The sequence below is a fragment of the Solenopsis invicta genome, chromosome 5, assembly GCF_016802725.1.
Source record: "Solenopsis invicta isolate M01_SB chromosome 5, UNIL_Sinv_3.0, whole genome shotgun sequence".
Lineage (NCBI taxonomy): Eukaryota > Metazoa > Arthropoda > Insecta > Hymenoptera > Formicidae > Solenopsis > Solenopsis invicta.
This window is the reverse complement of record NC_052668.1, coordinates 21419264-21439728: the sequence shown is the minus strand read 5'-3', so window position 1 is coordinate 21439728 and position 20465 is coordinate 21419264. Positions and strand designations below refer to the sequence as shown.

General features: G+C 38.5%; 1 protein-coding gene across 6 annotated transcripts in view; it reads left to right on the top strand.

Moving 5' to 3' along the window:
* Positions 1-20465, top strand: part of LOC105195147 (Down syndrome cell adhesion molecule-like protein Dscam2) — a 176347-nt gene that overhangs the window by 151483 nt on the left and 4399 nt on the right. For 4 of the 6 annotated variants that reach the window (XM_026133465.2, XM_011160412.3, XM_026133467.2 and 1 more), the window contains 13 exons: positions 2305-2676; positions 8183-8488; positions 9806-10105; positions 11160-11291; positions 11690-11829; positions 12565-12728; positions 13619-13833; positions 15432-16025; positions 16864-17139; positions 17650-18104; positions 18699-18972; positions 19232-19390; positions 19645-19799. In XM_026133465.2, coding sequence (XP_025989250.1) covers positions 2305-2676; positions 8183-8488; positions 9806-10105; positions 11160-11291; positions 11690-11829; positions 12565-12728; positions 13619-13833; positions 15432-16025; positions 16864-17139; positions 17650-18104; positions 18699-18972; positions 19232-19390; positions 19645-19799 — 3542 coding nt within the window. The remainder of the gene's footprint in view (positions 1-2304; positions 2677-8182; positions 8489-9805; positions 10106-11159; positions 11292-11689; positions 11830-12564; positions 12729-13618; positions 13834-15431; positions 16026-16863; positions 17140-17649; positions 18105-18698; positions 18973-19231; positions 19391-19644; positions 19800-20465) is intronic. The other 2 variants (XM_039449987.1, XM_026133466.2) reach the window with 2 other exon arrangements.

The following is a 20465-nucleotide window of genomic DNA, read 5'->3' as shown; positions in this document are numbered from 1 at the left end:
ATTAAAAAGTATTATAAACTATTCATATTTTTATATTTATATACAATATTTAATAATTTTGCAAAAGCAAATATAAATAAGTTTATGCGATAGCTACTTTGCCTTATTTTAAATTGCTATAAGGTGGATGTTACGTAATATATTTCGTTTTTTTTTCTAATTATTTTTTACGGATACAATTATACATATACAACAGTCTCAAAGAAAATCCGCAATATAAAAGCGTTTTATTAATTGATTTATTTCTTAGAAATACTGTTATAATAAGCTGCTTAATGTGCTTTTTTCATTTGTTTAATATTTTTTCTATTTCTCCTTGCTTCTTTCAGAAAATATTAAATCTATATAGATAATGTTTTTTATAGATATTAATAAATTCTACACCAATCAATAATATATACAATATAATAGTCGATAACGACTTTTAACCGAGATGTAAATTTTAATTACTTCAGCTGATCGTTCATGCAAAACAAAAAAAAAAAGAAATGAGGTGATTATTCCCGGATTAAAATTTTGAGCACTCTCGTCGTGCATTCATTATTTTAATCTGAAGAGATCCCAGCACCTGCCTAAGTTAACGTCACGTGCTCGCTATCGATAACGTCGGGCACCAATTAAGGACCGTCGACCACCAAATTATCTTCGGTGAGGGAGAGAACTCTCGCGTCTCGCGTCTCCGCTCTACTTGCCGAAACTATGCGACGAAATTTATCACGCGGCGTCTCCGGCAAGAGAAGCTTCTTTGTTACCTCACCCGAGAACCCGTTCTCCATGCCGCGTCCAACCTCTTGTCCTTTGCTATTCCCTTCCCCTCCCCTCCTCTCTCTCTCTCTCTCTCCATCCTTGTACATGTATATGAGCATTTATATACATATGTATCGTCGCGTATATATGCGCGACAGACCTCTTTGGGCATTACTCACGTTACGCTGCGCTATCTGGTTCCCTCTACCCGCGCGGTTCCTCAATTATTCTCAAACAACCGCCCACGTTCTGTTCTAATACCCTCGAGGCTCTCGCGTTCCCCTCTTTCCGTACGTACATACGTATCGCGCACGGTGCAACGAGGCAAGTTATTATTAGCGTTCCGCGGCATTACGCTCGTTGCGACGTACTCTACTCTGTCCCCCGTGTGTCCCCTTGTCGAAAAGTCGACAACCGGGCACCAGAACAAGAGATCCCCTTCTCGCTCCGCTTGATTGTTTTCGTCGTTCGTGTATCTCGTGGAATTCGCGAGCGCCAAAACGCACGAGAGGCACGCATACCTCCGTTCCACTCGAAACTCGGAAACGTAGTTCATGCCGCCATCATGGGTCGTAACCCTTTCGTCGTTGCTGATGTAGCAAGATATCGTGAATTGTTCTCGATTTGCGTGGATAATAACGGTTAATAAAAAGGAATGCGAGTAAAATGGAATAAATGATTATTTGCGTTACGGAAAAATTCGTGGAAAAATAAACGAATGGAGAATAAATTTAAAATACGCGTTTCGTGTGAGTGAATATCATTAATATTAACCGCGCGCGAGTCGAGAGCAGCGCGTATCTCGCTATCTCGTTCGACGTTGATGGAATAATGCAATATTTCTTGCTGCGTTATTTTAATTTCGTCTCTCTGTCCTTAATTCAATATTATTTTAATTCCAGTACAAATACACTTACGCGACCACACAACAAATACGACACGTATCGCCGGGAGATAATTAAATGTCACTCCCGAGGTCTGCCTAACGATCAATACCTAATTCCGTCTATAATGATGGAATCATGTAAGTCGAATGTCACGAATATTGGCGACTATCTTTGGCGCAATATCTTCTTCCTTATAATTTTAGACATTATTAGCAATACTTATCACATTAACGTCGCTCACTTCATTCGATAACAAGATGAAAAAAGGTCTGAGACCCGTTATATTTTGGCGTTCAGAGATTTCTCAGATTGACTACACGACCGAACGCCACCAACGTTGTTAATCGACCCGTGAAACTAGCGACGTATCCAACTACAACTAATCTTAGTGCTTGATCGAATTGCGCGAATCAGTTTCTGATTAGACGGTGGAGGCAAGTTTCATTCTGCGCGACAAAGCAATACGCCAAATCGATCGTATGACTGTATTATTTTGCGAGCTGTCTCTCGCGTTGAGTTAAGCTAAGATTTCCCAAGCTTCGCTCTAGGTGACGACGTCCAGGATGAAAGCACAGAGCAACGAGCAGCCGGCAGCAGGAGAAGGCTATCCGGATAAATTCGTTTATGCTCACACTCACAATCACCTGTTTCTCTTTCTCTTTTTGTGCAGTTCCGCCCACGATAGCCCCTTTTAGCTTTAAGAAGGACTTGTCGGAGGGTCTGCGGGCCCAGGTGACCTGTATGGTCGAGAAGGGCGATCCGCCGTTCACGATCATCTGGTCGAAGGACGGCGAGCAGATTTCCGCTTCCGGCACGGCGGCCGCCGCCTACGGGCCCGCCGCCGCAGCCGCCGCTGCTGGAACCATTAACGATCTCCGACAACACTCGCAGATACCACCTGGGCTGCGCGTAACCAACATTGACGCCCATTCCAGCGCCATAGTTATCGAGCGCGTCACCGCCGCGCACACCGGCAACTATACTTGCCTGGCGCGCAATTCGGTGGCCGAGGTCCTCTGGACGGCCGAATTGATCGTTCGTGGTAAAGTAAAGATACCGCACCGCGCGGAAAACGCACCGAGTCTGTGTTTTTTCCTTTTTTTTCTCTCTCTTTTTCTCTCACGTCACTGTTTTGCACCTGGCAGCGCACCATTGTCTCCGATACAGCGGCAACGGGCGAACAAATTTGGAGAGCGAAGAAAACTTATCAAAAAATTATTCATAAAGCTTTAGATTTTTTCGAAAGAATGTTCAAGGAAAAAAAAATTAAAACTGTACCGTATTGAATGCCAATTTGAAAAATTGAGTTCAATTGGGCCGTTCACGCTGATAAAGTACAATTTGAATTTTGAATTGTTTTTATATAACGATACTGAATTTTTATTCAAATGATATAATACATATTTTTATTAGTTTTTTATTACGCGCTGTTTACTTTGTGACAATATTTCTAGTTCGAGAAAATACTTGAGCCTTTGTTTTACGACGATCAGCGATGTCTGACCATAGCGTCTTTATTTACTACTGACTGAATAGCCAGACTATGCAGCTTGCGGGATTAAAATAAATTACCGCGATATAGGAGGTGAGATTTATTTTCTGGCGGTCGTGCCAAGGATTTACGAAACAGAGATCAACAAGTTTGCGAGATTTAAATGCCGAGTCATTAAAATGCCTCCGATTTTATTCAGCCCGCGGCTGTTGTATCGTCGTCACGTAAGCGCAGCCGCAGCCGCCGCAGCAGCAGCAGCCGCCATCGCAGCCGTCGGTCGGAAAATAGCATGAAGTAAGAGTCAAGCACTAGGGCTGCACTCGGATTTTGCGGATACCCAGATATCGCGACGAGGATATCGACGGATATCGAGTTCGCGCTCGCGCTTGACGCGCGCGGCTTTTTGCTCGTTCCGCGAAGAAATATCTTCTGAATTTTACGAAGTAATATCCGTTTCGTGAAATGTAATACGCTGTTAAACGCGGAGGCATCGCAATTACATTACTATTAGTAACGTGAAGCTGACAGTGACAGTAAAAGTTGCATCGAGTCCTTCCTTCTTTCTCTCTCTCTCTCTCTCTCTCTCTCTCTCTCTCTCTCTCTCTCTCTCTCTCTTTTTCTCTCGCAGTTTCTCCAATATCGTTTGTTCACGACATTATACAATCGCGATATAATTAATTGCTTTTATACGATATAATTAACTAGTGCTCATGAATGTTCTAGAGGGAAGTGCATAAGAGATTTGAGAAACATTTGATTCGAAAAGTTTTAAATGGAAAATTTATTTAAATAAAGAGTCCAGCTAGAAATATTATATAAATTATGACGAAACAAAAACAAAAATATTTTAGTAATTTAGTTATGTTCGTAATTATATATTATCAGGGTTGGGTAAATTGATTTTTTTAAACTAAATTACGTTAAAATTGGTGACTTAATTAATTTAGCTCTTTTAAAAATTGCGTGAACTGAAGCTAAAGGCGAAGTGTTAAAATTAAATTAAATGAAAAATTAATTTTAAAAAGCATTGAATTAAAATATCATAATTTTCCAAAATTATATTGCTTTAAATAATAAAACAATTGATATATAGATTATCAAATGAATTTATTTGTAAATTGAGTTTTATATGGCATAACAAGTATTGTTTTTTACATGAAAATGTATTTTTTATATTTATACATAAATTTTAATTTACAATAAAAATTATGAATTAAAATTTTTGTTTTAAAAATAACAAGTTGAAATTAAAAATAAATTTATTTAAAATTAACTAAGTTAAGAGTTATTACTTTTTAACTTTTTAATTTATTACCCAACTCTGTATGTTATAAATTGTTATATAATATATATTGCTGATTATTATCTAATTTTATTACTAAATATTTAAGTACTGAACAAGGTTCTATTACATTATTATTCCGTACTGTAAAATGCAAATTTAGTCTGTCTGAAATAGTTTTGTTATTTATTTTTCTGTACAACTTTTCTGTCGCTTAAAGCCACTCGACCGACACTTTCAATATCTGACAGATCTCTCTTGGGTAATATACTCTGGGTAATACTCTCGCGAATATAATCCACGTATCGCGCTTGAAAATGTTTCGAGTCGAGGTATATCCCCAATAATATTTTTTTCAGTTCCAATATTTCGGTATTTTACGTTTTACACGCCGTGTCTTCTTTTTTACAGAGAAAATATTTTTTGATGATATCCTGTGAAATTCGTTCATTAAATTCGAGATAGTTTGCGTGCGAAATTTTTTGGAAAGCGTATCGGGCGCGCGAGCGTTAGCCGGATATTCACAAGAGACAATTCGCCATTCGGATGAGCGAACAACGACATCGTTCAGATAAACGCAGCTCTAGAGTCTTTTTTACGAGATGATATGCGCGAAATGACGAAGCAGCAGCAGCAGCAGCAGCAGCCGCCGCCGCCACCGCCGCACAGCCAGCAAAGCCCGTCGCACCAACGCACTTGAGCACAGCATAATATAGCGTTATTTTACACCACGGATCACTCCGTAATATATTTTCTATCTAGATACATATCTAGCAACAACGGATGCACCGTTCAACTTGCACCTCTCACTCTCTGCCCCTTATCACGATAATTAAGTACTGCGATCGCATATACTCTCCGCATTAATTCCGCGTGTGTCAAACGCAACAGCCCTCTGACACCGCTCTCGAGACAGTGTTGGACATTAATCGATTAATTTACTTGTTAACTACAATAATTGACTAGAAATGTTAAACAAACGTAATTAATGTAATTAGTAGAATTAATTATCAAATAATTTTTATATAATTAATCGATTGAGTTTTCTCTTAACTAAAATAATTGATTAAAAATTAGTGGCAAGTATCACGATTGATTTAATCGATTATTGAAATAAATCAAGAATGTATTTGTCATATCAAAAAAATATTCAAATTGATATTACTTGGTAAATTATTTTATATATTATATTAATTAATATAGTACTATTTAGCTATTATTTAATACTATAAATTAGTGATTAAAGCCAAAGATTAATAATTAGCGATTATTTTTATTAATAATTTATTATATTTTATTAGTAATTTATTATTTTTATATTAGTGATTAATTATATGTCAACAATTGATTGAACAAATCGCAAATACATTCATTTATTTTAAATTGAAAACAATAAATAACTATTTCCACTCGTATATAGCGAAACTCATCCGATTATATTTTAATCAATATATTTTACTGATTAAAAAATTTAATTACTTTAAGCCTAAGAGATTTTAAAGCAACTAAAGATTTTAATAATTTATTATAGCAAAGAATAAAATTTGTAGTCGTAATTATGAATTAATAAGTAAATAGGACATGTCTAACCCTGTCTCGAGAACTATAAAAATAATTTAACAATGAATAGTATCTTATTTAAATAAGAAATGCTTTAAAAAGATGAACTCTTTAACGTATCAATTGGCATATCATTGCGTCAGATGCCGCTGAATCATGTGCTAGGACACAGTAAGATCTTAGAAAAGGAGAGATATGTGAAAATGAAAGAACGAGAAATGAAATCTCGACCGATATAACGTCCATGCGCTTGTCGGTATTCAACACGATCGCAGTAGCCCAGAATGAAATATGTACTGCATGCGAGGGCCAATACGGCCACTTCACGAAAGTCGGCTTCGCATATATAGCACTACTCCATCTTGAGCCACGACGAGCCAGCAGCAGCAACGGCAGCAGCAGCAGCAGTAGCAGCAGCAGCAGCGGCAGCAGCAGCAATCTTGTAGTTCAATTTGAAGCACCGACTCACGTTCACTTCACCCAGCACACGCATATCTGCACTGACACGTTTTTCACTTTATTTTTCTCTTATTTGGCCCCCGAGCGCCACTAATCCCTTGGCACCGACTTCCCGATGTGACGCTCGCACCTCGTGTTTCGTTTCCTTCTTTCATTTCCTCTTTTTTTTCTTTTCTTTTCCCCTGTTCTTTTACCAAAAATTCGTATGCCGTCTATGCACCACGCCTCGTACCGAAACGAATCGGTCTCGTTTGATCCGAACGTTCACCGGAATAATCGATTCTCAATGCAAAGTCATTATTGAATTAAGAGGAACGAAGGATCGCAAAGGGTCACATTTATCGGATTTACATTAATAGACAATCAAATGCTGCAGTCACAGTATTTAAATTTAAGAAGCGGAAAGTTCAAGTATGTTCCCCAGCCCTTGAATGCAATTTTAAAAATACAGTACTTCCGGAAAGGCTGTTATTTCTCTCACTAAAGTAAATTGTAACGGTAAGTCCATGTTTTTTTATTATCGCGCGTGCTACTGCTTTGTAAATTTTATTATCGAACACGTTTGATTGCCGCACGATCATTCGGTGGGAAACAACAGACTTGTTCACGCAGCTCGATTTTCGCAGTACTATACACGTTTAAGTGTTCCCCTTTATCCGCTCGACCCTTCGATTATTAATCACGATAGAACGATAATATGCATGCGAGCGCACAAATGCGCGACGCATTATGCAAATCAATGCGCGAGTAATTCGGCGCGCAAACGTTCGGCTCAGGCGGGACGCGCATTTTGCGCACCTTGTGCATATTTGTACGCAACAATTGATCGTGCACATTCTCGTACGTGGTATTGAATTCAGCACAGCACCGATTTATCATATCACGTGCACATCGCTCTGCTCTCTGTGGTCATCACGGTGTTTATCGCCGATGTTATTTTACCATTTGTCGCTGATGGAAAAATCTCTCTGTCGCGCGCGCACGTTTCGCACCGTTACTCCTCCGCACTTTTCACCCTTTATTCCACCTCTACATCTCTTTTCCGTCTGTCTCTTTGTCGCGAGACAGAGACGCAGAAACGGAGAGGAAAGGCGTGGCGAAAGCAATCCGCCAATACATTTGGCGGACAATCCATAATTATTACCAGCGAAAGTTTCGCACCGTTTGTCCGCAATTCCGAGAGGACGACACTCCAGCCCATCTCCCTCGCGCACCTTCAAATCCTATTTCCCTTTACTTTCGCGGCAGCTAAAGTAGGAAGTTGCAGTAGGCCAATCCTCTCCCCGGAAACTTTTCGCTCTTGCCTCAGCGCAATAAGCTTAGACAAACGCACGACGATGAGGTCCGGGAGACCACCCCTGCGCGATTTCAATGTCCTCGATAAAACGCGACGTCATCAAGATCGAAAGTCTATGTTGCGTGATAAACAATTCAACTTTCCTCTTGAATTAATTGACATACTTTTTTTAATTAATTGTCAAAATTTACGCATAAATATCTTGCTCAAATATTTGTCTCTCATCGATAAAAATTTGATTTTACATAATTGTATTTTACATAATTGAAGTTTTTCAATCGTTAATTGAGAATAAAATTGAAATTTTTCGCGATGCGAAGGAAGTAGGTGGAAAGATATGATTTTCGTCATCCGTGCGGATTTGGAGCACGATCGGAGCTTCCGGGCCACGTCGTTGTAGTAGCCGTCGCGTAACGAGATCCGTGACAATCGATTAATGATCGCGTATTGTGGGTCAGTGCCGCCACGGTGGGTGGTGGAGCCGCAGGACGCCCGTGCGTCGGAGGGAATGCCCCGATTGAGTTTGCATTGTCACGCCGACGGCTTCCCACCGCCGTTGGTCACATGGCGACGTGGCAGCGGCAAGAAACCCGGCAATTATCACGACATAGCCAGCCACGAGCACATGCAGGACCTGAGAATACACTCCAACGGCTCGCTCGTGTTCGGCCGGGTCCAGGAAGATCACGAGGGCTTTTATCTGTGCGAGGCTATGAACGGCATCGGAGCTGGACTCAGTAAAGTCGTTTATCTTACCGTCAACGGTACGTATCAATTTTAATTCCATGTGTTCTTAATTAAGGTTAATTTTAAAGTTGCTGATAAAGTTAACTCAGCTTTTTAGTAATTAATATAAATAATTATCAGGTTTTCCTCAATTTTTACTAGTTCACCGCAATTATACATATGAATTATTTTTTTAAAAATTATATAAAAATATTTATAGTTTTTTTTTTTTATAAAAACCAACAATTCTTATCTAGAAATATTCTATAACAACACAAAATGAATGAAATCTCATCAGGCTTTTCATAATAATGGAAATATATAAAAATTATTCGATTATTATCTCTTTGTAATATCTATTCTTTTTATAATCTAATGTAATTGTCAAAAGAGAATTTAATAACGAGAAATGTAATTTTTTTTTACAATAGAAGCGTTATTAAATCTCCCATTACTATCTACAGTTACAGAAAATACTTTAGCGCTAAAGCTTCGTGATAAAATATCTCTCTTCCTCATAATTCCTCTTAGAAAGATTAGTCTTCTACTAATTGGTGATTAACCCTAATTGGATCTCGCTGAAACTTTAGGTATTATCAACAGTGTGACGATTGATGTAGTCTATTTGATCCACTTTATCCTTTTAAGACATTAAGAAAATATTTTTCATGAAATAATCGAATTGGCCGAATTTTCAAAATGTAATCTGGTTTTAAAACATTAACAATGATAATTATTTAATAATCTTATCAAATTCGTATCATTTCTTTAATTTTTTTTGTTTTTCAATCTTTGTTTCTTAATTGTGTACGCTGTAAACTTTTAAATTTTACCTAATTTTGAAGTAAATTATGCGAGCAGTGAGCTGTATGATTAGTAACACACTAATTACATTGATTTGTTTAAAAATATAATTTATAATGCAAAACTAAGTTACAATTTATAATCAAATAAATAATTTAATAACGTAATTTAATCTTAATCTCTTTTAAGCTTTTTCTATTTTCATTAATCTCATCGAACTGTATTTTCTTATTGGTTATCAATCCCATTTTAGATGGCTTACAATTCGTGATCAAAATAAAATTTTATTTATAGTTTTATGTACAGAGCAAAATACGAAAAACACTAAAAACAGATGTGTACAAGTATTTTAAAATCTGTGAAAAACAAAATTATAAATAGAATATTTTGAACTAAATCACTCACTGAAAAATAACTCAAAAATTTAATTTTATAATACAGAGTTTACTCGTTTATTTTAAGACGATTGTGTTTTAACTAAAATAACCCTGTTTCAACTATCGATTGTACATAAATAACTGACTTATAAATAAAATTTGACTCTGATACAGTCCCCGCGCATTTTGTGGAAAAGCATCGGAATCAGACAGCGAGGCTGGGCTCGAATGCCTCGCTGCGTTGCGAGGCGAAGGGCGACCATCCTTTGAAGATAGTCTGGAAGAAAGCAGGCTCCCAATTGGATCCTAAGCTTCCCGACTATCGTTATACTCTGAAGGAGGACAACACCACCGACGGCGTAGTCAGCATTCTCGGCTTCGTCAGCACCAGCCGCGAGGACAGCGGAAGGTACTTTTGCATCGCGTCCAACGCTTACGGCCGCGACGAGATGACGGTTCACCTTTATATTCAAGGTACTTGTACTCTTTATTCAAGTCCGATAAATTATCTAGGTTTCGATGGAAGCTCTTTGGAGAATCGTCGACAATCGAATATTTAATACGAAAATTTAATATTATAATTGATATGCAAGAGGCAAGATTTAATAATGTTGTCAATATTACAACAAGAGACACAATAATGAAAATAACATTGATACTGCCGTACTGGGTATTAACGTTGGCATTTCGTGATCGTTTGTCCTCTGTCGAGAATAGGAGATAGTCGATGGAGTCCATGAAATTATTGCGAAGCGAGTTATCGTGATGATGCCTTCGGGGCGTCAGTCGGTCGGTTGTTTGTGCGTAACGCTGTTCTGCTGGATGTAATTATCGTAATGTATACAGGCACTCGACAACGCGCGTCCATTTAATTTAATGTACGTCCGTGCAAGTACGCGCACGACGAGACAGATGAGCCGCTGGCCCGCGCTCTCTATGTGTTCTCCAAAATGAGATACGCTTCGAGCGGGCGTATTGCGCCGGATAACCCGTGAAATATGCATAATGTGGGTGCACGACAATCGTGCCATAACTGAAAATTATTCCATTGGACGCGATGCGCGCCGGAATTAGGCGAAAATCCCCAACTAATTGCCGAACTCTAATTTCGCGCGGTGAAACATTTTAATTCGGCGGGTAACGCGAAAATCAGACCGGTGATATTTAAATTCTCGCGTTAAATGTTGAAATTACATTTGTGTCAGTCAAGCTTTTATTATTATCATTATAAAAGCGTTATAATGCTCTTCCTCAAATGCCCTGCAAAATAATACGTTTAAAAGATTATTTGTCGTGACTGCAAGTGATACAAATAGTACACAGAAAATTTAATGTGCATCACCTGTGATAAATCTCGATAACGAAGAAAATAATTTGATATTAATGAATCAATTCTTAGAAGATATGTGAAAAAATGTGAGAAATGGCACGTTGATTAAAAGAGACATTTGTCAAGAGGCAAAATATTGTTTAAGCGTTAAAAATTTCAACTTTAAGAGGAATTCCACAAAATCCTATTGATGTACAGAGCCCCCAGATTTTCCACGGAATCTTCACGTAATCGAAAAAGGCAGTCGTCACATTAATCTTGGCTGGACAACTAGTCAAGATGGAAACAGTCCAATTACCCAGTACATAATCGAGTACAAAACCGAATCAGGTAAGCATAACCGTAGTAATTGAAAAAATCGAATTTCTACGAGATTTCATATTATATTTAGGAGAATGTTAATATAAAACAAAGAATTCAAAAAATTGATAAATATATTAAAAGTTGATAAAATTATAAAAAATATATAGTATAATTAAAAATAGATTGAAGAGAAGAATCTGATTTGTACAAAATTATATATCATTTCTGGTTCTATTCTCGATCACAAACATTGAAAACAATAGAAATATTAAAAACTTCTAAAATTTCCAGAATATTATATTACAAGTCAAAGCTGATAAATGTCACTCCGTAGATTGGTACAAGTATGATAGTAATTCCACCTGATTGACGTTTTCGTTAATCGGATCATTATATCGCAAAATGATTTGAAATTAATTTTGTAGAAGTATGGCACGACCACACGTTTCACACAACGGTACCGGGGACACGTGCTCGCGGCCACGTGAGCGGTTTGCGTCCTGCGGTCACTTACCAGTTCCGGATGTACGCGGACAACGAACTGGGTCGGAGTCAAGCGAGCGACGTAGGTATCGGGGACAGGTCGAACATTTACAAGTCAAATCGCACCCCCCGTCGGACGAACGTTTCCTCGCCGGCCGGTCGCGGCCAGTCGTCATCCCCCTTCCCCGTTGAGAATTAAAACAATCGAGGACACTGATGTGTGACAGGAATCGAGCCTGATCGATATTCCCGTGCGCGTAAAAAAAAGGCCATCTCGCCCCGAAACGAATCCCTCTCCCCGGAGTCGCCTCTCGACTCGGATGCGTCGTTGGCCTGGATTTAAATTGCGCTCTGCGTTGCCCTTTCGGACGTATCGATTTCTCTCGCACCTTTTTTTTCTTCTACGGAAAAATATTTGCTCGCACGTTTAAGGACGCGCGGCCTATGAAACATCCGCCGCGATGCTTCGAAATAAAAGGAGCTTTCGGAGCGTATCCAGCCGAACTCGTTCTATTCCTACGGATTCTTCGTAATCGGCACGTTTCCTTAAATACGACGTCACAGCTAGCATTCTTATACATGTAACACTTGTACGTACTTTTCCAACAAGTTTGAAATTTATATTTGTTTTATAAAAGAATTTAAGCCATCTTTATTTTGTGATTCAAATTGGCTGCGGATGAAAATTGTGAAACACTTTAAAAGTTCGGTAATTAACAGGAGGGGGGGGGAGGGGGAGGAAAGAGTACGCAATGAAAGCGGCGAAAGTGAGCGAACTCTCTAAAGTATTCAAAGGAGGGCTTTACGGGCTTTTCAGATTTTAGAGACGACAACTGAGGGGGAGAAGCCAGGCGGACCGCCGCGAAATCTCAAAGTAGAGCCCATCAGCTCGACCGAGTTCAACGTCACCTGGGATCCGCCCGATCATGATTTATGGAACGGCGAGATACTCGGTTATCATGTCGGCTACAAGGAACACAGGTAACGACCGAAAACACCACCGTTATTTTAACGACGCCCCTCGACAGATAGGGGTTTGTTTCCTCACTCGCGCGAGCGCGCGCGCACACGCACACAGAACTCCAACTTCCTGTATTTCAGTCCACAGAGCTGATACCGTAGAATTCACGCGCCATTAATAAACGACGAGCTATCTCGGGGTCAGTTATTTATCCGCCTGGGGCAACGCTGACAAATCCTCGAAAAACTATAGGCTTTTTTACGGCCACGTTTTTGTTACATCCCACCAAACGCATTTTTATTATTGTAGTGCTTTTATAAAAAACAAGTTAAATGCGTCGATTTTTTCTTCAATATTTCTAGAATGCTAATTGTTATTAACTGTTCTAAGTATAATTAGATCGATATGAATTCGATAATGTAGCTTAGTGTCGCTGTATTTTTTATCATTCTTAGATTCATCTCCATTCTTATGTATAGATTTTTAATCTACATTTTAATTTAATATCTATACCATTTGCATAATTCTTTTCACTTATTTCTTATTTTATAAACCGCGGATTCTGGAATAATTATTCAAAAGGCGAAATTTTTGTTTATTTTTTCTTTCCTCTTCTTACTTTTACTTTTTTTCTATATATTATTGAATTTATATAATTCTTGAAAAAAATATCTATATATGAAATTGCGATTCTATTTCAAGATATTTTTTTACCTTGTCATTTTCTGTCGAGCATGTCATGTACATAAATCCACATTATCTTTACATTTTTCATACGGTAATCTAATACCGAGTTTCGCCACTGAAACTTTGGAACAAAGTTTGAGGTTAAAAGGAGACATTTGACACCCTTTCGGCAAACTAATTAATCACACGAGCCAGGTGTAACGGACGCTCTCGCGAAATTCAGGTTGGGGGCGGAGCAGTACACGTATAAAACCGTGGAAAGACGGATCTCGACAGCGAGCGTCGCTCTGGGTTTGGCAAGAACGTCCATGCCCGGACGTCAGCATCACTTGACGAACTTGAAGAAGTTCACGCGTTACAGCGTGGTCGTTCAAGCATTCAACGCCCTCGGACCAGGTCCCATGACGCAGGAATTTGTGGCGTCAACCCTCGAGGACGGTAAGTGACCGTAAAAAAAAAAATATATACGGCGTCAATCGATATTTACTTATTTCTAATTAAGCAAGCGTTCGTTAAGGATATCGAAAAGCACGACAATAATATTTTAATTTTAACATAAAATAAAATATGTACCATAAAAATCAGTTTTTAAGAATCCCCGATAGTGTTATTTTAGCTTTGCATACACTTTAAATTCTTATAAAGTTTTTATTTGATTAATAATTACCTCTGACTTTTCGTCAATTTTCATTATAAAAATTTGTCTTACGGAAATAAAAATGTAATGTATTCTATTTATGTTTAAATATTTTATTTTTATTTTTATCTTAAACTACCGAAGAACACTTGATATGACACTTGTACGTATAACGTACGTTTTTAAATAATCGTGTAGTAATGTTTCTCGTTATTATTAAGATTAAGATGACACTTTTTCTCACATTGTATTTAGTTATTTTTTTTTCTTCGAATTATACGGTACAAAATATTGAAAATATTTCAATGCAGTCTCAATTAATAATTTAAAAATAATATTTTATTAATTGTAAATAAAGATAGAAGCCAAACCGGTCCCTTTGGCGGTTCAATATTAAATTGTACCTTTGTTATTGAAATTAATTTCGTTGAGCATCGATGAAGTAACGCATTCATCGAAGCTTCCATGACGAATCGAGCAACGACGATAAATATGCACATCGGCGCGAACGGAATTAACATATTCGGCGCGATCGATCGGCGCTCTCGCGAGCTCGGGAGAGCGAAGTTCTCGTCTAGACGTCTATTTTCGCGTCGGGACTCGACCCGAGAAGCTTCAAAAATTCATGAAGAGAATAATATTCGCGCCTTCTCGCGAGCCTATCACGAATTCCGCCATGAATACCGACCGCATGCGGCGCGCCGCGGCTGCACGGCGCTTCTCGGATAAATAATAAATTCAGATGCCGCATCCGCGCTCGCAAATAACTTCTTTAATCCTATACCCGCCGGATGGGCGGACCCGACGAAACTTCTAAGTGCACTCCGATATTTTCGATCGTGGGTGGGCAAACATTCACCGCGACTCGCGACGGCATCGTACCTCTTTAAAAACTTTTCACCTGAACCCCCTTTTGAAACGTTCCATGCGTATAGTCACGTTGCCCTCGAATATACGATGAATATCGACGTTTTAAATGCTATACGAGTTTTATGAGCCGCGCCGTTCATATTTCTTCGATCATTGCAATCGTAAAAATATATTAAAATATTGCATATTCAATTCAACGTTCTATTTTAATTTTTTATTAAAATTAATTTTATTAAAATTAACGTACGAATGAATATCTATGTCAATATATTAGATTGCTATTATTATTAATTTGTAATTGAGCGTTGCGTCACTTTCAATTTCTGCTATTTTAATTAGTTTCATTTTAACATATTAAAATATTATATTAATAAATTTTCAATTTTATAATTTATTAATTTTATATAGCAAATCTCGTTTTTAAACAATTTACAGATATTAAATAACAAAATATCTGTATTATACGCGTATAATTTTGAGAAGCAAAGGTCATTCGCAGACCTTTAGATAAAACTTAAAATTTTTCTAGTTCCGAGCAGCCCTCCTCAGGATGTGCGTTGTACCGCGCTCTCGTCGACGTCCTTACAAGTCTCCTGGGAATCTCCGCCTGACTCCAGTCTGAACGGGATCCTGAAAGGTTACAAGGTCATGTGGGAAAACACAGACGCGCTGACGGAGTCTGTCAAACCGGAGATGAAAATTACCACCGCACTGACGGTGGTGCTCCACAGCTTGGAGAAGTACACCAACTATTCTATCCAAGTCGTGGCGTACACCAGAACTGGTGACGGCGTCGCTTCATCGCCTCTCTATTGCGTGACCGAAGAGGACCTGCCGGAGATGCCGGCCGACGTCAAGGCGGTCGTCAACTCGGCCACGTCTATCATCGTCTCCTGGCAGCCGCCCCTGAAAAGCAACGGCAACATCACCTCCTACAACGTGCACATCCGCGGATTGGGACCGGAGAGCAAGTGGCACAGGAGGGCTCTGCCGCCGTATCAGACCAGCTACCAGGCTGAGGACCTGCACAAGAGGAGCCAGTACGAATTTACGATTGCGGCGGTCACTTCGGTCGGCGAAGGACCGCAAACCCCGTCCATCACGGTCTCACCTTCCAGTGAAGGTAACGGGATTATCTCTTATTTCAAATTAGTTTTGAAATCATTTTGTTTGCGTAAATAAATCTTAATCTTAAAATACATTGAGAAAAAAATCGAAGTATTAACAAGTAAATGTTACTTGTGACATTTTCTTCAATATTTATTGATTATAAAACATTTAATTGTGATGACAATATATATATATAATTTTTTTATTAATTGTTTTATTTGCTAAGAATAAAATTTTATTTTATTTAAAAATAAAGATTTATTTTGATATATCCCCCCAAAAAAACTTTTAAGTATCTTTTTCTCAGTGTACTAAAAACAGTATCTACGTTCAGAATATTATGATCATCTTATTTTTACGCGTATGTCGATATGTTTTTGTACTCCATGCACTTCCGATACCCCGAAGATTACGAGAGCGCGATAGTAGTTTGTAACGTTAGTATATTGAAAATATGCAACTTTACTTTAGTCATGAAAGTTGGAGTTTCCAGAAGTTGCCTTTCGGCACACAAATTGGACTAGTTACGAAAGTTAGGTTTTCGAAGCACCGTTCACTTGCCCATCGTATAAACATCCGTTTCCCGGGCTAAACGAATTGTCTACAGACGACTAGTAACGAGATACCGAGCGCCGTACTTATGTTTGTTAATGAGTCGGGCGTGCTTTTTATTTTCTTCCTCCAGCTTCGGCGAAGTCTCCGTAAACTCTTTACCACCAACTTTAAATCTTTCCCGTCAGCAAACAACACTTTCTCCAAGTTTGTTCCGCACGCTTGATAAAAGTTAACTTGGACGGCTACGATTATCGCGTCGCGTCTCGATAAGGGCTCGCTGACTTTCTCTATTACAGTTCGCGCCGCCATATATTCGTTCGGCACCACACTGATCGTACCGTGGAAGCAAGATGTGACACTGCCCTGTCAAAGCGTGGGCAAGCCCGAGCCCTCGGTTATCTGGAAGCAATCGGGAAAGGGTCAGATAGTCAAGCCTTCCGCCAGGGTGTCCCTCCATCCCGATGGATCCTTGCAAATCACCGAGCTTCACAGGGAGGATAGCGGAAATTACACTTGCTTCGTGGAGAATCGCCATGGCTCCGATCAAATAACTCATCGCTTAACCGTACAAGGTACAAATGCAATTTTCATTTTTCTCAAATAATTACCAAAGATTTATTCTCGAGTAATATAATGTTATTTGCTTCTATATTTAATTTTAGAAATAAACTGTTGAGGAAACTGATTGACAAAAATTAATTTATAAAATTAAATTTAATTAGAAAATTAATAATTTAATAAAATTACTTGTAAAAAAAATATAGGTATTAGTTATTAACTAAAATTAAATTATAATTGCTTTAATGTGCAGTTGTTTATTAATTATTAACTCGCAAATTTTATTATTTGGTCTATGTACTCTGCATTATTGTTTTAAAAATACAGAATGAATTTTGAATATTAATATTACTAATATTAATATTAAAACCTTATTTTTTAAATGACTTTTGTTGGGAAAATAAAATGTTACTATTAATATTATTATAATGAGAGATATCGCATGAATTTTCTTTCAAGAATTCGCAACGAACAGTCAAAATGTATCGTAGGAAAATCCATAAATCAAAATTTGTCTTTTTCAGTTCCACCTGCGGCGCCGTTATTACACGCGACCAGCACCAGCAGCAATTCGATTAACGTGCAGTGGAAAAACAGCGACGATGGCGGTTCGCCGATCCGCGGCTACATTTTACATTACAAGCGCGAGTCCGGCGAGTGGGAGGAATTCAAAGTGTCGCACAAAATGAGCAGCTTCGTCTTGTCGCGGCTCTGGTGCGGCAACGACTATCAAATGTACCTGACGGCGTACAATCGCATCGGCATGGGCAGACCTAGCGAAATCGTCAAGGCAACCACAAAGGGTTCAAAGCCAGACGAGTCGCCCGGAACTGGCGACAAGTTTGTTACAGTCAATGTTTCGTGGATCACTCTGCACCTCAGCACGTGGAACGACGGAGGATGTCCGATAACTTTCTTCGAGTTGGAGTACAGAAAGAGCGGCGAGGGGATCTGGACACTGGTTTCAAATAATATAGAGGTAGACATTTTATTTCATTATATATATTTGTGTGTGTGTGTGTGTAAATAAAAAGAATTACTCTTCTCTTTCTCTTATAAAAGTGTAACAAATTTTTTTATCAATTTATTATCAATTTTTTCTTAAACGTTGAGGTAAACTGGTATTTGTTACAAATTCGTCACTGGTATTTGTCACAATTTTAGCACATCATGTTTCTTTACAATATAATTAAATTTCAAATTATAAAGGATTTTATAATAAAAAGTGTTTTTTATTATCAAAAATGAAATAAAAAATATCATTTGACATTCTTATTATGAAACAATGGTCTTTAAATAAAGCAGAACTAATTAAAAAATAAAATGGCAAGAAATGGGACAACTTGTATAAAAATATTATTAAAAATTTTAATTATAATCTCATAGATTTTTTTTATAGAGTTTTAATTACAGATTTTTTATAAAGAAAAGCGTTAACAAATTCTCTCTCCTTTAATAACATATAATATTGCTAAAATATTGATACCAATTTCTTTTAAAGACGACTTAATATTTTACACGCAACTATACGGGACTACGACGGACTATACACGAGTTGCATATTGCTGTGCAGGTACAAAAGACGTATACTCTGAGCGAATTGCAGCCAGGGACCACTTATGACATTCGCATAAGGGCCCACAACAATGCCGGCTCGTCAGTGGCCGAGTACAAGATAACGACGTTGCAGCCGCACATTAGCACGACTATGTCCGCCATCGAAATCGATCATTACATTCCTCAGCACACCTCTGTGTATTCGGATCTGAAGCTCATCGTACCTTTGGTGCTAAGTTCGTTCGCGGTCATCGCTGCGGCCGGTGCCGTCTTCTACTGCTTCCGCAAACGTTAGTTCGTCATACATACATAAAGTTTTCTACATTTAAGATCGTAAATAGCAAGAGAAACTTTTTAAACAGTTGAACAAATAAATAATACAAATAATATGAGTAACACAAAAAAAGTATGAATAAAAATATAAAAATAATTAAAGTTTGTGATACGATTGAGTAACGCAATTCTTGCGAAATATTGTCAATCGACAGAAGAATTGATTGCGCCGTTTAACTTTAAATCTACAATTATATCTTAAGATATTAATTGCAGGTCCGTTTATGGGCGACATCGGAAGCCTGCACGACGCGCAAACCGCGGCCGCCCTAGACAATAAGCAGAACATGGAGCAGCGCGAGCAATATTACGCCACCGTGCGAAAACCATTACGCTCGCCAATCCACGAGATGGCCACGCTCGAGAAAATACCAGGTGAGATAAACACATCAATACACGTCGAAAAGATCAAATCCGTTCTTTTTCTCGATTTTTAAAAAATCGACAATGATATAAAACAAATTTCCGGGATAAGGTTCTTACTGGTTCTTTTCCTCCCTCTCTTTGTCTCTCTCTCTCTCTCTCTCTCTCTCTCTCTCTGTCTCTCTTTCTACGGGAAATTGCGCAAAAAGCAGACGATTGCGGCCCGGAAGTCACTATTAACGAATCGCCATTAAACATGCTTGTAGAATATTCGGAAGATATCTACCCGTACGCCACGTTCCAGCTGGAGGAAAGCGTTCCTGCAGGAGGCGACAGCCGCTGCAATTCTGCCGCGCCTCTTCAGACCTTTGTCTATCACGACCCTCGTCTCTCCGCTGCCGATACCCTTCAGTTACGAGAGGTATCGTCCGCTGATCTATCGTTGTTAGAATCGTCGCACTTTTCACCGCACGTTTCTGTCCCGTGCAATTTCGACTGCGTAATGTATTCTACCTTCTCGACTCTAATTCTTGTTTCGCTTGATTTGTTCTTCTAACTTTTCTTTTACGACTGAAGAACTTCGCTCAATTTAACCAAAACAGCAATTCACATTTAACGCTCACTTTTTAAGATAAAATAAATTAGATTTAAAGAGAAATTCTAGGCATCCTTGTATTAAAAACAAATTTTTTAATCCTTTTTAAATCTTCTAGACTTATTTAATTTATTATATTCTTTTACACGGAGGATCGAATTCACGATTTCAAGTTCTATAACGATATATAGCAAGTATACATTTATTATTCAATCAGAGACAAACGTGCGGGAAGAAACGCGCGAGCATGATGATCTATCACCGCTTTTATCATTCACCATTTTCATACATATTCCCGGCTTTGTTACACCTGCGATAATTGCATGCGCACCCAGTGATCAGTGCACCGAGATCGCCTTACCCTTGCGACACAAGTTGGAACCCTTAGCCCTTTCCTGTGCGAATATACTTAGGTCACTCGCACTCGCATGCTCGATGTGAGTTTATCCGAATTTTTCATCCCGCGCGCTTGATCAGTATGACATTATCACG